General features: G+C 48.3%; 1 protein-coding gene across 1 annotated transcript in view; it reads right to left on the bottom strand.

Annotated features, from left to right (window-relative positions):
* The window catches only part of SLC25A23 (solute carrier family 25 member 23), a 56917-nt gene that overhangs the window by 23803 nt on the left and 17729 nt on the right, over positions 1–15385 (bottom strand). Inside the window, exon 2 of the mRNA XM_035140814.2 lies at positions 13433–13559. Within this exon, the coding sequence (XP_034996705.1) occupies positions 13433–13559 (127 nt within the window). The remainder of the gene's footprint in view (positions 1–13432; positions 13560–15385) is intronic.

Genomic DNA, 15385 nt, shown 5'->3' with positions numbered 1-15385 from the left:
GTTTATTAAATACAGATATATATTACAATTATACATTTTTGTTATTTAAACTATAAATATCGCGAAATTATGTTTTTTTCTCTCTCGAAGTGACACACCACCCGAGTTATGCTCAGTTTTTTGGCGAATTTTGACACACCAAGCTCAAAAGGTTGCCCATCACTGGGTTAGGAGAAGCTGGGGAGGCCAGAGGGTTCTACAGGGTCCCCCAATGACAGGAAGTGAGGTGTGCCCAGAGCTTCCTGGGCCGCAGACCTGCGGAAGAGCAAAAGGAACCGGTGAGTTTTGAGGGATTTCTTGAAGGGGTGGAAGTGGGTGGGTAGCAGTTTGGTAGCTGGCCCAGGGGCACATGCTGCAAGGGGGGGTGGAGAGGGAGACACCATGCAGTCAGCCATACCAGCCTTCGGGATTCCCACACTGAGCCCCCTGCCGGCGTCCCACCTGGAAGAGAGACAGAGAGGGCTACAGAGTGGGTGCAAGGGGGTGCCATCGCCAGAGGAGAAAGAAGGAAGCCTCCTACAGTTCTGGAAAAGACCCCCCCCCCATATTTACATCTCAGAGATGCTGTTATGTGTGTGCGCACTGGAGAGGACTATTACTACGGTAACATGGGAGGATGAAGCAGTAAGCACAGTCAGAAGAGGGTACCAGGCAACAAAGAAAGCTTTAGATGATGATGATGGTGGTGATGATGGTGATGATAACAACAACAACAACAACAACAACAACAACAACAACTTCTTATTTATACCCCACCCATCTGGCTGGGTTTCTCCAGCCACTCTGGGCAGCTCCCAACAGAGTATTAAAAACACGATAAAACATCAGACATTTAAAAACTTCCCTAAACAGGGCTGCCTTCAAATGTCTTCTAAAAGTCAGATAGTTGCTTATTTCCTTGACATCTGACGGGAGGGCGTTCCACAGGGCAGGCACCGCCACCAATAAGGCCCTGTGCCTGGTTCGTTGTAACCTCACTTCTCGCAGTGAGCGAACCCCAGATGGCCCTTAGCGCTGGACCTCAGTGTCCGGGCTGAATGATGGAGGTGGAGACACTCCTTCGGATATATTGGGCTGAGGCCGTTTAGGGCTTTAAAGGTCAGCACCAACACTTTGAATTGTGCTTGGAAATGTACTGGGAACCAATGTAGGTCTTTCAGGTAGCCCTCCCTATAAAGTCGGCCTGCAACTCCCATCATCCCTGACTTTTGGCTGTAGTGGCTGGGGCTGATGGGAGTAAGAGTCTAACATCAGCTGGAGGACCGCAGGCTCCCCATCCCTGCCTCGGATGCAAGCAAAACCAGAAAATGGGCATGCACAGGAACTTTCTGCAGATACAGAACAGTATTAATGCCTTCAGCTGATGTGTTTATTATACAGCTGTCCCTGTATGTACTCCACCACACTCCTTGGCAGCAAATTCCACTGTCGAACAGCTCTTACTGTCAGGAAGTTCTTTCCACCTAAACATTAGGAAGAACTTCCTGACAGTAAGAGCTGTTCGGCAGTGAAATTTGCTGCCAAGGAGTGTGGTGGAGTCTCCTTCTTTGGAGGTCTTTAAGCAGAGGCTTGACAGCCACCTGTCAGGAATGCTTTGATGGTGTTTCCTGCTTGGCAGGGGGTTGGACTGGGTGGCCCTTGTGGTCTCTTCCAACTCTATGATTCTATTATTCTATGTATACAAGGGCAGCTTGTTTATTTCCTTGACATCTAATGGGAGGGTGTTCCACAGGGCAGGTGCCACCACCAAGAAGGCCCTGTGCCTGGTTCCCTGTAACTATCTTCTACCTGCAGATATAGAAGGAGAAGGAGCATTCATTTTGCTAGGAAAGCACAGGGTAGGACGCTTCCTCATCTGGAAATCCTGATTAAGTTGAAACTAATTGATGCTGCCAATATGTACTGTAAATCGGAATCTGTCGATTTCAGTCTCTCTGCTTCCCGTTTTCCCCGAAGGTTATGTCTGGTTTGCCAAAATTCAGTTTGCTGCAGTCAGTACAACGGAGGAAAAGCTTGAGGCAGGAATGCACAGCATATCCCAGAGGGGGCCTATTTAAAGGGGAGGGATAAGAGAAAGACTTCACTTGTCCCCTGGGGTCCAGATTAAAAAAGAAACTGAGAGATTAAGCCCTGAATAAAAGAGGGGCATGTTGCTTTAGTAAGATACAACAAAATGAAGTGCTCCCCGAGGTTTCCAAACGCTTGAAGAAAGCACAGTGTGTGACTGAAATGGAAAAGCTGGCTGTTCTTGTACAAGAGAGAGGTCATTTAACCATTTCATTAAGAATGATCCCATTTCCTCAAGAGATTGGAAAGAATAGTGAGTGTATCAGAACTTTGGTAGCACAAAATGTATTATTTGCATTCTGAGTATTAAAGAGGCGCTGGATTGCTATGCGTCCCTTCCTTGCATGCTTTCAGCCTCTGAAATGTGCTTGCTCCTAGAGATAGCTCCCCCCCCCAGTGCACATATGCATGTTTCACAGAGATTTCAAGGTAGTTTGAAAGAGGAAGCATTGCTCAATGATTCTACTTCTGCCCTTGTTGAATAGGTTCTGTATAGTTTCAAAAACCTGCAAAGCCTGTTTGGCCAGAGGTGAGCAGAGGACAAAATAAACGCATGTGCTGTGTACATCTTGGCAAACAGTGCCTCTAGCAGAATGTGGGCCAGGATTTAGATCTTTTGCAATATAGCATATTAAAAGCCTGACCTTAAGCTACAGAAAACATACTGTTTGTAAGACACCGCCGTTTTACTAAATGCAGGTGGACGTTGTCTAAAACAAGTACAACAGGGATTTGTCAGGCTGAGTTTGTAAGAGTTATTTTGGCCCTCCATTAGAGTGCAGAACTGTATCAGTTCTGTCCAAAAAGCTCAATATTTCACTAAGTGATTTCCTAAACTCTGGAAAATAGAGGGTCATAGAATCATAGAGTTGGAAGGGACCACAAGAGTCATCTAGTCAAACCTTCTGAAATGCAAGAATTTTTTGCCCAGCGTGGGGCTCTAACCCACAACAACCCTGAGATTTAGAATTTCATCCTCTATCAACAGAGCTATCCCAAGGAATCAAAGTATTTCCCCCCCCCCTATTTACCTGACAATTGCTAATTAACGTGTTTTTGGTTTTGCATTAGTGGCTTTGCATTTGTGGTTGGCTTTAAACAATAATATAGGGGACCTTAGTATGAAGGATATATAATAAATCCAAGAAAGGCAACATAAAGGCTGCTTCCTGATTAATTAGAGGAATCTTTTTACTCACCTAAGTTTTATCCCAGTTAGGTTAACTGACTAATTGTTTAAACTTTTGAGTCCTAATAAAAGTGCGTGCCAGTGTTCTGGAAGATGCTCAGGTTCAGACTTTGGAGAACATCCAGGGTGTTTTACACCAGTTGATGTTTCTGAACAGTCATCTAGGGCAGCCCTGAATAACCTTATTGCAGTTGTCTAGGGACCCAGGTGGCGCTGTGGTTAAACCACAGAACCTAGGGCTTGCCGATCAGAAGGTCGGCGGTTCGAATCCCTGTGATGGGGTGAGCTCCCGTTGCTTGGTCCCAGCTCCTGCCAACCTAGCAGTTCGAAAGCACGTCAAAATGCAAGTAGATAAATAGGAACCGCTACAGCGGGAAGGTAAACGGCGTTTCCATGTGCTGCTCTGGTTTGCCAGAAGCGGCTTTGTCATGCTGGCCACATGACCTGGAAGCTATACGCCGGCTCCCTCGGCCAATAATGCGAGATGAGCGCGCAACCCCAGAGTCGGTCACGACTGGACCTAATGGTCAGGGGTCCCTTTACCTTTACCTTTAGGTTCAAAGCTTTAAAGGCAGAAAAAATGGCTGCCATGTCTGCATCTAAATCCACTGGATTCTTCTAATTTTTGTTTCTACATATTGTTAAGTCCAACAAGCAGGAGCACACATATTTTTGGAACCTAGCTTAAGAGAGATCTGCCTTCTCTAGCAATTTTCAGCTTACAGTCGCCTCCACACAAATGTGAAAGGTACACTGGGTAACCACAAAGGGCATGAGGCAATGAGAAATCCTGAAACTACTGCAGGGTGGGGTTGAATGACTGCTGCTTAATGGATCTTTAATAGCCTCCATTTAAATTTGGACCAAAACATCTCCGGGAAACGAAACGAGATCATTATCCACATGGTTGTTAGTTTAGGCTGGAGGCTGACCATAGTTTCTTCAGTTGAAAGCAGCTTGAAAGAGGGAAGCAAAACTTTCCCCAAACCACTTCCAACTTTCTTTAAAGCAACAAGCTGCCTCTGGCATCGTGTGTGCACAGAGTCCATTGTTGTTGTTGTTGTTTAGTCGTTTAGTCGTGTCCGACTCTTCGTGACCCCATGGACCAGAGCACGCCAGGCACTCCTGTCTTGCACTGCCTCCCGCAGTTTGGTCAAACTCTTGTTCGTAGCTTCGAGAACACTGTCCAACCATCTCGTCCTCTGTCGTCCCCTTCTCCAACATCAGGGTCTTTTCCAGAGAGTCTTCTCTTCTCATGAGGTGGCCAAAGTATTGGAGCCTCAGCTTCAGGATCTGTCCTTCCAGTGAGCACTCAGGGCTGATTTCCTTCAGAATTGATAGGTTTGATCTTCTTGCAGTCCATGGGACTCTCAAGAGTCTCCTCCAGCACCATAATTCAAAAGCATCAATTCTTTGACGATCAGCCTTCTTTGTGGTCCAGCTCTCACTTCTATACATCACTACTGGGAAAACCATAGTTTTAACTATACGGATCTTTACAGAGTCCATACCCTCCAACATTTGTCCCATGAAAACAGGGATGTCCCATTCCATAATGATAATTTATAACCCCACACATCTTACTGGGTTGCCCCAGCCATTCTGGGCAGCTTCCAACATATATTAAAACATAATTAAACATTTAAAAAACTTCCCTAAGTATACAGGATTGCCTTCTGACGGCTTGGGGGCTGAATAACTCCATACCCTCCAATATTTCTCCAATGAAAATAGGGACATCCTAAGGAAAAGTAGGACATTGTGGGCTCAAATCAGAAACCAGGGTAGCTTCACTCAGTCAGGGATGTCCCTGGAAAACAGGGACACTTGGAGGGTCTGAGAGTCTGATGAGTGACCCCACGAGCAGTGGACAACCTTTTTGTGTATTTAAAGGAACAGTCAGTTGTTCTCTGTGCTCTTGTTCTTTCCCAGGCCCGGCTCGCCCATTGACTCTAGTGGCGCAATGGACCACGGCGCCTGGGCGATCAGGGGGTGCTGAGGGGCGCCCCAGCAAGTGGGGGAGCTTCGCGGCGGCCTCCCTTTTCCCTCCACCAGCCGCACCGTGAGAGCAGGGAGGGAAGCGAGCGGAACAGGGGCACTAGGACCCTGTTCCCCTCTGCAGCGCCAGGGTCATCCCTCACCCCGGCGCTGCGTTTCATTGGTAGAGGTGACGCCACATGGCAGCACCTCTACCAATGAAATGCAGCACCCTGTTGGCGGGAAGGAACCCGGCGTGGCCCGGCCTGCCCAGGCACCCCGCTCCACTGGGAGAAGGGAGGAAGGCCGCGTGGAGCAGCGGCGCCCCCTCCCCCACTCAATCTGGCGGCATCGGACAGGCAGGCGGCCTCCGGCACAGCGCAGCCCTGCTGTGAGGTGCGGGGGCCGCCGTGAGGCTCCCGTCACCCGGCATGCCAGGTAAGAGTTTTCCTTTTTTTAAAAAAAAGTGTGGGGGGGGGGCGCCCGACGGATCCCTGCACCAGGGCACCCAATGACCTTAAGACGGCCCTGTTCTTTCCTTCTTGGCCGCCCCATTTCCCCCCCCCCCCATTCTGATGCCTTCTCTTTCTTTCCTTCCCTTTTGGGCAATATTACAGATGTCTACTCTACTGCATGTTGCTGAGTTAGCCAAGAGTTGCAAGGTCACAGGAGGACAGGTGGGATCAGATGGGCTTATGATTTATTTAATAATGGGACAAAGGGTTGTTTCAATAAGTCTTTTGAGCTGTGCCTCTCTGCCCCGCCCCCGTCTCCTTTGAGTCTTTAAACCTGTGTTTATTTGTTTTTTTTAAAGGAACAGACAGATTAATGGAGACCAAGGCTATCAGTGGCTCATAACCTCTGTGGCTGTATTGTATTCCAGTTGTCAAGAATCACAAGTGGGGGAATGGCTGCTGCCTTAGGCATCTGGTTGGCCAATGTGACAACAGGATGCTCGACTACATGGGCCTGGGGGCTTTTCCTATCTCCAAGTAGACAAAACTGCCCATTTATGGCTTCTGGCCCTCTCCCTGGAATTCTGGCTAGGCAGGAAGACTCACCAAACAGGAGATGCAGGTGGGCATCTTGTTGAAACAAGCTCCCTTTAGACATGTTTTGGAAGAAACGGAATAGTTTTTGAACTGACAGTACTAGATGCGGGAAGGAGAGGCTTGGCAAAAGCAGCCCGGTGCATTCCAGATTTGTCGGACGCCACTAGGGCTTGCAGCACTTACTGACTCAGTGGTCTGTGCTCTCTCCAAGCTTTCGGCTTTGTCCCAAACATTCATCCGCCATCTGGTACGTTTAACAGTCCACTTTTCAAGTCCACCCTGTGCTCTAAAGGGGGGGGGTCTGATTCAGAAGCAGTAGGACCGCCAGTGGTGGTTTTTCATGCTGCCTCTCCTCCCCTGCCTTTTAACAGCGAAGCTTTGCCCCTCAGTGCCCGCGAAAGCTTCACCTGCACAATGTCTGCTTTTCAAAAGGCAAGACTGGTTTACTACTGTATAGCTGTGAAAAATCTCTATGTGGGACAAGAAGCTACAATTAGAACTGGATATGGAACAACTGATTGGTTCAAAATTGGGAAAGGAGTACGACAAGGTTTTATATTGTCTCCCTGCTTATTTAACTTATATGCAGAATTCGTCATGCGAAAGGCTGGACTAGATGAATCCCAAGCCGGAATTAAGATTGCCGGAAGAAATATCAACAACCTCAGGTATGCAGATGACACAACCTTGATGGCAGAAAGTGAGGAGGAATTAAAGAACCTTTTAATGAGGGTGAAAGAGGAGAGCAAAAAATATGGTCTGAAGCTCAACATAATAAAAAAAAAACCAAGATCATGGCCACTGGTCCCATCACCTCCTGGCAAATGGAAGGGGAAGAAATGGAGGCAGTGAGAGATTTTACTTTCTTGGGCTCCTTGATCACTGTAGATGGTGACAGCAGTCACAAAATTAAAAGACGCCTGCTTCTTGGGAGAAAAGCAATGACAAACCTAGACAGCATCTTAAAAAGCAGAGACATTACCTTGCCTACAAAGATCCGTATAGTTAAAGCTATGGTTTTCCCAGTAGTGATGTATGGAAGTGAGAGCTGGACCATAAAGAAGGCTGATCGCCGAAGAATTGATGCTTTTGAATTATGGTGCTGGAGGAGACTCTTGAGAGTCCCATGGACTGCAAGAAGATCAAATCTATCCATTCTTAAGGAAATCAGCCCTGAGTGCTCACTGGAAGGACAGATCGTGAAGCTGAGGCTCCAATACTTTGGCCACCTCATGAGAAGAGAAGAATCCTTGGAAAAGACCCTGATGTTGGGAAAGATTGAGGGCACTAGGAGAAGGGGACGACAGAGGACGAGATGGTTGGACAGTGTTCTCGAAGCTATGAACATGAGTTTGACCAAACTGCGGGAGGCAGTGCAAGACAGGAGTGCCTGGCGTGCTATGGTCCATGGGGTCACGAAGAGTCGGACACGACTAAACGACTAAACAGCAACAATAGCTGTGAACCCAAGCTGTAACACTTTACATGAAATCATAATCAGAGCAAAAGGGGGGGGGAGGAAGGAAAGGCTAAGAAGAAAGACCCCAAAGTAGTAGGAACACACCTAATCCCCATGGCCCCATGGCAATTTCCACTTCAATAAAAAAAAGGTCATTGCCATGCAGTTGTGGATTGTGAAGAGTGTAGCCATGACCCTCATCCCTGTTGCAACAAAGAGCCCTTCTCTCATCTCCCCAAGCATCACTTGACACATTGTTGATTAGGATATGGAAATTTCTTAGAGCATTTTCTGTCCCCATGTGGTGGTCATCATATGGAGGGGGTCTTATCCTATGGAGAAGTGGGACGCAATCTGTCAGGGCACTGCCCAGCGAGACCTTAAGGGTAGAGAGGAAGGAGGAGGAAGGAGGAGGCTAGGCAGGAACGGCTGGGAGAAAAAGGACAGGAAATAGCAGTAGGGGAAGGAGAGGGGTTGGCAGGAAGTAGACGGGGAGTGCAAGGGCCGGAAGATGCTGAGCAGGAGCCTCAGCACCGCTCCATCAGCTCGGGTACAGAGGGGGAGATTACGCAGGTTCCCTCAGCCAGGGAGAGGCGAGAGTGGAAACGTAAAACACAGAGGCGGAGATTAGTACTGCCTAAGCTTTTATGTTGGAAAAGAACCCGCCAAAAGTTACTTCCTGGATCTGAGTCAGACAGTACAGATGGGTGAATGATGTCTGCTGCTTTGTACATATGTAATGTTATAGAAAATTATACGGTGGGGGGGAGAATCAGGACACCATTATTAATGAACAGAGAGGGGTGACTGAATTTGACAGCTGCAATACCCAGAATCCTGTTCAACGCCATCTTCCCCGTCTCCGCTCCGCTTCAAAGACCCTCACCCCTCCTGCTTGGACTCAACCCTGCCTTAAGGAAGGCTTAAGGATCAGCATATGCACACATTTCCCCATGACTAGCAATTTGGGAGCCATAATTCCCCATCAATGGTGCCAGACTGCTAGCCATCTCATTCACAATGGAAGACTCCTCTAAACAAAAGACAGTGATCAACTCTTACGAAAATGTTAATTTATCTTTGTGTTTAGGAATTCACACCTGGGAGGGGTGAGAGGAGGACTAGGGGAGGTGTCAAAAGTGATCAGATTTCTACCTTGAACCTTTTTTGTGAGGTATTGATTACATAGCTGTGATGTAGGAATGATGTATTTTGGGGGTGTTTCTTGGTGATGGGAAAACTGGTAAAAGTGGAGGTTCTCTTTTGTTCTGGGTTCCTTCCTTGTTCTCCTGCGTGAGGGGAAGGACCCTGTTGCAACAGCAAATAAAGGCTTTGCTTCTCAAACTTCTCTGGTTGGCCTCTTGTATATTCTCCGACCGATGGAGAACCCAATAAGGCTCTTGTGTACCCCATAAGGGAATAAGAGCAGATTTTTGCTTAGAACAGTAAATAAATCCTGAAATATGTATAGCTTTGAGTGGTCAGCACCATTTCTTGCGGAGAGCACCCCCCACCCTTACACAATCCAAGTGGAAGTCCACTCTGTGTCCTGCAGACAGCCATTCAATGTGGCCTTCACATGGCGGCTGTAACACGAAGCAGAAGCAGACTCAGCCAGAGGGTCAGATACTCAAAGACTTAGCTTAGGCTCTCTCTCTCTCTCTCTCTCTCTCTCTCTCTCTCTCTCTCTCTCTCTCTCTCTCTCTCTCTCTCTCTCTCTCCCCATGTGTAGGTTCCTTGCTTGGCCAAGTCTGGGAGCAGCTCAAAGCTTAAGATCATAAACCACCCTCGCAGTGCAAGGTGAACAGACGCAAAAATCCCTGTACAAATATTGGCTTCGCTCATGTGATCCACCTTCCACCTGCTCTGTCTTCCACAGTAAACACTGATGAGGCACACAAAGTCTCCAGGTGTATGACCGAGGCCTCTGTATCCCTCTGCCCTCTGCCTTATTTGTGGAGGGTGGGGGCAGGAAGAATGTGGCACATTCAGGGCTTGCTGTCATGCCCCCACCATACAGAGGACTTTGATTCCAGGGCCAGATCCGGGACAGCCTTAAGATGACTTGCTAAACCAACCAGTCCCCAAGCTGGACCAGCCCCTTTGGAACCTCCACTAATAATGGCAACCGTGGGCCTGAGGGGGCCAGATGAGGCCCTCTGAGCCTCTCTAGCCGCCCCCCTCAGGACTTTTCCTCCCTCACACACCCCGTCTTCTCAGGTCACATGCCTCAGCATCCCTGTTTTGCACCCTGCTTTTGCCTGGTTGAAATGTGTCCTTGAACTCTGATGATGCCTCTTGCTTGAGGACAGGGCCGGCCCACCCATGAGACAGGGTGAGGCAGTTGCTTCAGGGCAGCAGGCTCCGGAAAGCTGGGAGAAGTGGCAGATCTGCATTCTGTACTTGTCGGCCCCCTCCTCCTTTGCCCACTGCTGCATGGCGGGGGGCAGAGGCATAAAAGCGGGTACATGCCTGGCACACAGTGCAGCATTTTCTGGTTTGCCTCTAACGGCAAAATGTCCAGGACCCCACTTGAGGAGCGTGTGCAGAAACTAGCCACCTAGTACAAAGGTAATTTGACATTTCTGGCTTTGCCTACTTTTGCCTCTGGTCCTGCCCACCACCAAGGGACCCAGGTGGCGCTGTGGTTAAACCACTGAGCCTAGGGCTTGCTGATCAGAAGGTCGGCGGTTCGAATCCCTGTGATGGGGTGAGCTCCCGTTGCTTGGTCCCAGCTCCTGCCCACCTAGCAGTTCGAAAGCACATCAACATGCAAGTAGATAAATAGGAACCGCTATAGTGGGAAGGTAAACGGCATTTCCATGTGTTGCTCTGGTTTGCCAGAAGCGGCTTTGTCATGCTGGCCACATGACCTGGAAGCTGTACGCCGGCTCCCTCGGCCAATAATGTGAGATGAGCGCGCAACCCCAGAGTCGGTCACGACTGGACCTAATGGTCAGGGGTCCCTTTACCTTTACCTGCCCACCACAGGCATTTGGCGCCCAGAAGGGAATGTGAAGAAGGTACCCCACTCCTGGCTCCCACAAGGATCATGCGCCATGTGTCAAAGTATAAGACACAGCCCTGGAAATCCGTTCTGACTAGGCCAGAATGGGAGGAAAAGGCACCCACCCGTGCAGAGTCCGGCACTCGGGTGCATCTCATGCATCTATTATTTACAGCATGGGTAGGCAAACTAAGGCCCAGGGGCTGGATCCAGCCCAATGGCCTTCTAAATCTGCCCACGGACGGTCTGGGAATCAGCATGCTTTTACATGAGTAGAATGTGTCTTTTTATTTAAAATGGATCTCTGGGTTATTTGTGGGGCCTGCCTGGTGTTTTTACATGAGTAGAATGTGTGCTTTTATTTAAAATGCATCTCTGGGTTATTTGTGGGGCATAGGAATTCGCCCCCCCCTAAATATAGTCCGACACACACACACCCGGTCTGAGGGACAGTGGACTGGCCCCCTGCTGAAAAAGTTTGCTGACCCCTGATTTACAGTCATCTGGTAGGAATTGGAAAGAGCTGCAGGAGGCTAGGCCACCCACTCCTTGGGGCAGAGATTGCCAAGGAGGGAGGCCAGCCATGCCTGGATTTTGTCTTGGAGCCGTCAAACAGACATCCTTTATTCAAGGCTGCAGAACAGAACAGGCACTTCCCGGCTCTCTTCAGCCTCACGGAACATAAATTCCTATGATCTTATCCCTGCGCCTCCATCTTTTCTGAAATGCAGCTAGCACAAGTGAGTCCCAAATGGAGGAAGTTATGGAGCACACTATGGTCATTATTCAATCTGCGTCCCTTAACTGGTCCCTGCAAGGAATGGCCCGCATTTTATCTGGAGTTGGCGTGGGGAAGCTGATGATAGGCTGAAAGGAAATAGGAAGCTTTGCAGTTAGGTCTTCTTGTTCCAGGATTGGGGTGGGCGCCCAGTCAGAGGGGAAGAATAGTCATGAACCTCCTCGAGACTGGTATAGCCCTGTAGATGGCAGGATTCAATTCTAAAATATTTTACTTTCAACTATCATCAGCCAGACGGGTGGCACTGTGGGTTAAACCACAGAGCCTAGGGTTTGCCGATCAGAAGGTCAGCGGTTCGAATCCCCACGGCAGGGTGAGCTCCCGTTGCTCGGTCCCAGCTCCTGCCCACCCAGCAGTTCGAAAGCACGTCAAAGTGCAAGTAGATAAATAGGAACCGCTACAGCGGGAAGGTAAACAGCGTTTCCATGCGCTGCTCTGGTTTGCCAGAAGCGGCTTTGTCATGCTGGCCACATGACCTGGAAGCTGTACGCCGGCTCCCTCAGCCAATAACGCGAGATGAGCGCCGCAATCCCAGAGTCGGTCACGACTGGACCTAATGGTCAGGGGTCCCTTTACCTTTTATCATCAGCCAGATACTATTTGGTTGCAATTTAAAATGTGGTTACACTTAACTGATGAGTTCCTGGCATTTTATTTCTTTATTTTTCATTAAAATAAATCAGAACCTCACTTGTTAAAAAAAGGGGGGGTAGCCAGGGATGGGTCTACCCAGTCTGTTGTGGGAGAAACAGGAAGGGGTGGGAAAGGGCAGTGTTTGCATGATTATAGATTTAGTTAGGACAACCACTGTGGTGTAGGGGTTAGACTAGAGCAGTCACCCCCAAACTTCAGCCCTCCAGATGTTTTGGACTACAATTCGCATCTTCCCCAACCACTGGCCCTGTTAGCTAAGGATCATGGGAGTTGTAGGCCAAAACATCTGGAGGGCCGCAGTTTGGAGATGCCTGGACTAGAGTGTCAGATTAGGACCAGCCTCTCCTTTGTGCACTCATAATGTTTTGTTGCTCAGGATGGGAACAGGCAGTTGCATGCAATTCCACTTTCAACACTCTTTGGACCTGCAAAGGTTTCACGGCGACCATACTGCTTTGTTTCCTGTCACAACATCCTAGCCACCCAGAGTGGCCGGGGCAACCTGGCCAAATAGGTGGAGTATAAATAATAATAATAATAATAACAACAACAACAACAACAACAACAACAACATTGAAATTAAATAATATTCCTGCTGAAAGCCTATAACTTTTTATACAGAAAAGGGTATTTTGTTCCGCTTCTCTTGCCCCATAGCTCAAGAGTGTCCCTCCAGGCAGCGATAATGCAGTAACACTGGGGAGACATCGCAAAACATCCCACAAAGTGAAATGATAGGTGAATGGTTCAGGGTCAGTCTACCACTAATCCACTGCATCAATGGCATGTTGTGGATTATACCTGCAAAAAACAACAGTCTGAAGGAGCGCTCAATTCTGTACTCAGTTGTGAAGCAAACAAGGGTCAACTTGGGCCATTTACCATCGCTGAGGATAGCCTACCTCACAGAGTTGTAAGGAGAAATTGGGGAAGGGGAGTACACGATGCATGCCACCTTATGCTTCTCGGAGGAAACACAGGATGCTAATGTAACAAAGGAAGCGAAAGTGTGTTTCAGGGAAACCAGCCAAGTCATGAGGTCTAAAGGGTATTTGTAGTAACACCTTTACAAAACTGGTTTTCATCAGCCTCCCTGAGAACCTTTCGGCCTCGAGAATGGAGTACGCATGCCATAAATAAATAAAAGAACAAGTAAGCAAATAAGTTTTCATTCCATTCCAGGCTGCAGCAGAGGTTGGGCTAGAAGCAGCTGGAGGTGCCTTCATACCGTCATGGTTGTGGTCCAGGCTGTGAAACATCAGCAGCAGTTTGCGTTCGCGCTCCTGGAGGTAGCGGGTAAATTCCTCGAAATTAAGCTCCCCGTCATGGTCTGTGTCACCCTCTCGTAGGATATCCTGCAAGCAGGGAAAGTAACAGTGGGTTTCAGAAGGTGAGCACTGAGTTGCACTCTTAACAATGCAGTCCAAAGAAAGGGAGAAGCACTGTTTTAGAACATCTGCAAAGGGACTGCATGAGGAAGGTATTCAACTAGGTGGCTGTTTGTTGGATTACAGAACCCAGCCCACTTCTTGCACCGTAGATGATTAACTTTAGCTGCGGATGTTGGAGCCGAGACAATATATAGCTGACAAGAGTCGTAGGTAGGGAGGCTTATATTTAAGGGGTGCATGTATTTACTTTGATTGCAATAATTTGCACAAGTACTTGAGATAAAGGGTGCAGATGCCAGAGCACACACCATTAGGAATTAGTGCGTCTCTGTTGATTGGGCGGCCATGAAAATACCACAAATATATTCTGTGCAATTTGGTACAGTGGCATGTAACTTTGACAGAGCACTCGTGTCCAAGTGCTTCACATATTGTATCTTATTATAATCCCTGCAACAAACCGGCGAGATAGGTTTATCATCCCCCATATTGCAGATCGGGGGCGAGACAGGGCGAGGCTGAGGCTGAAAAGGAAAATGACCTGCTTATTGCCACCAAATAGCAGAAGTGAGATTTGAACCGTACTTCCTGACTTGTGGCTTTTCCCCTTTGGCACCTTGCCACACTGGCTTTCGTGAGGTCGGTTCAAAAGTGTGCGAATGAGAGTCTGTAAAATATAAACAGAAAATGCCTCTGAGGCGGCTTCTTCCTGGCACACCAGTTTTCTAAGTGGAAGGAATTGCTTCTGTGTGGAAGAGCACCCCATCATGTGAGCCCCCACCAGGGGGCTGAAAATGGTTCAGCATTCCTAAATATGGTGGGGAGGAAGAGGGGGAGAAGGAAGTCCTTTGGGATCAGAGACCTTGCTGGGAAGTCTCTATGGAAAGCGGGGGGGGGGGGGCATATTTGGTGGCAGCATCAGCCATTAGTCCATGGGTAGGCAAACTAAGGCCCGGTAGCCGGATGCAGCCCAATCGCCTTTTCAATCCGGCCCGTGGACGGTCCGGGAATCAGTGTGTTTTTACATGAATAGAATGTGTCCTTTTATTTAAAATGCATCTCTGGGTTATTTGTGGGGCATAGGAATTTGTTCTTTTTCTTTTCTTTTTTTCAAAATATAGTCTGGCCCCCCACAAGCTCTGAGGGACAGTGGACCGGCCCCCTGCTGAAAAGGTTTGCTGACCCCTGCAATTAGTCTATTCCCCTTACACTCTGGCTAGCGTATTTTCACTGATCGCTCTCACTTGATATATGTTTGCCTATGAGCCAAGAGGCTTAGAAGAAACATGAGCCCGAAAATTATTTAACTGCACGAGGCCAAACAAACTTGTTGCATGTTTTCTCCCTCCCTCCTCCACCTCTCTCACACCACCTCTCTTTAACAGGCTCTGTCCTTCTTTTATTCTTGTTCTGAACAGAGCAGGTAACATGGTAAATTTCCCTTGTTTTAATTTAAGCAGCTGGAAATGCTGGAAGATCTTCCGAATTCCTACTGAAGGAACACACCAGTGGATTCAGACAACACGCCAGTGGATTCAATGGCACAGGGGTGGGTGGGATCACACCATGTGCCTCTTTTACAAGGCTGTTCTAAGCTTCAAAAGAACCCCACTCTTGCTGCTACTGATGGTAATGCATTGCCAGATGCAGCCCATAATCTCTGAGCACTGGCCGGGGCTAATGGGAGTTAGGAGTCCAAGAATATATGGAGGGCTGCAGGTTCTCTGGTCCTGAGCAAAGGTATGGATTGAAAATGCTGCAAAAGGTTTTGAAGGTCGTGGACCAACATA

Source organism: Zootoca vivipara, chromosome 16 (genome assembly GCF_963506605.1).
Source record: "Zootoca vivipara chromosome 16, rZooViv1.1, whole genome shotgun sequence".
Taxonomy (NCBI): Eukaryota; Metazoa; Chordata; class Lepidosauria; order Squamata; family Lacertidae; genus Zootoca; species Zootoca vivipara.
Note: the sequence above shows the minus strand (reverse complement) of the source record. Positions and strands in the feature narration are given on the sequence as shown.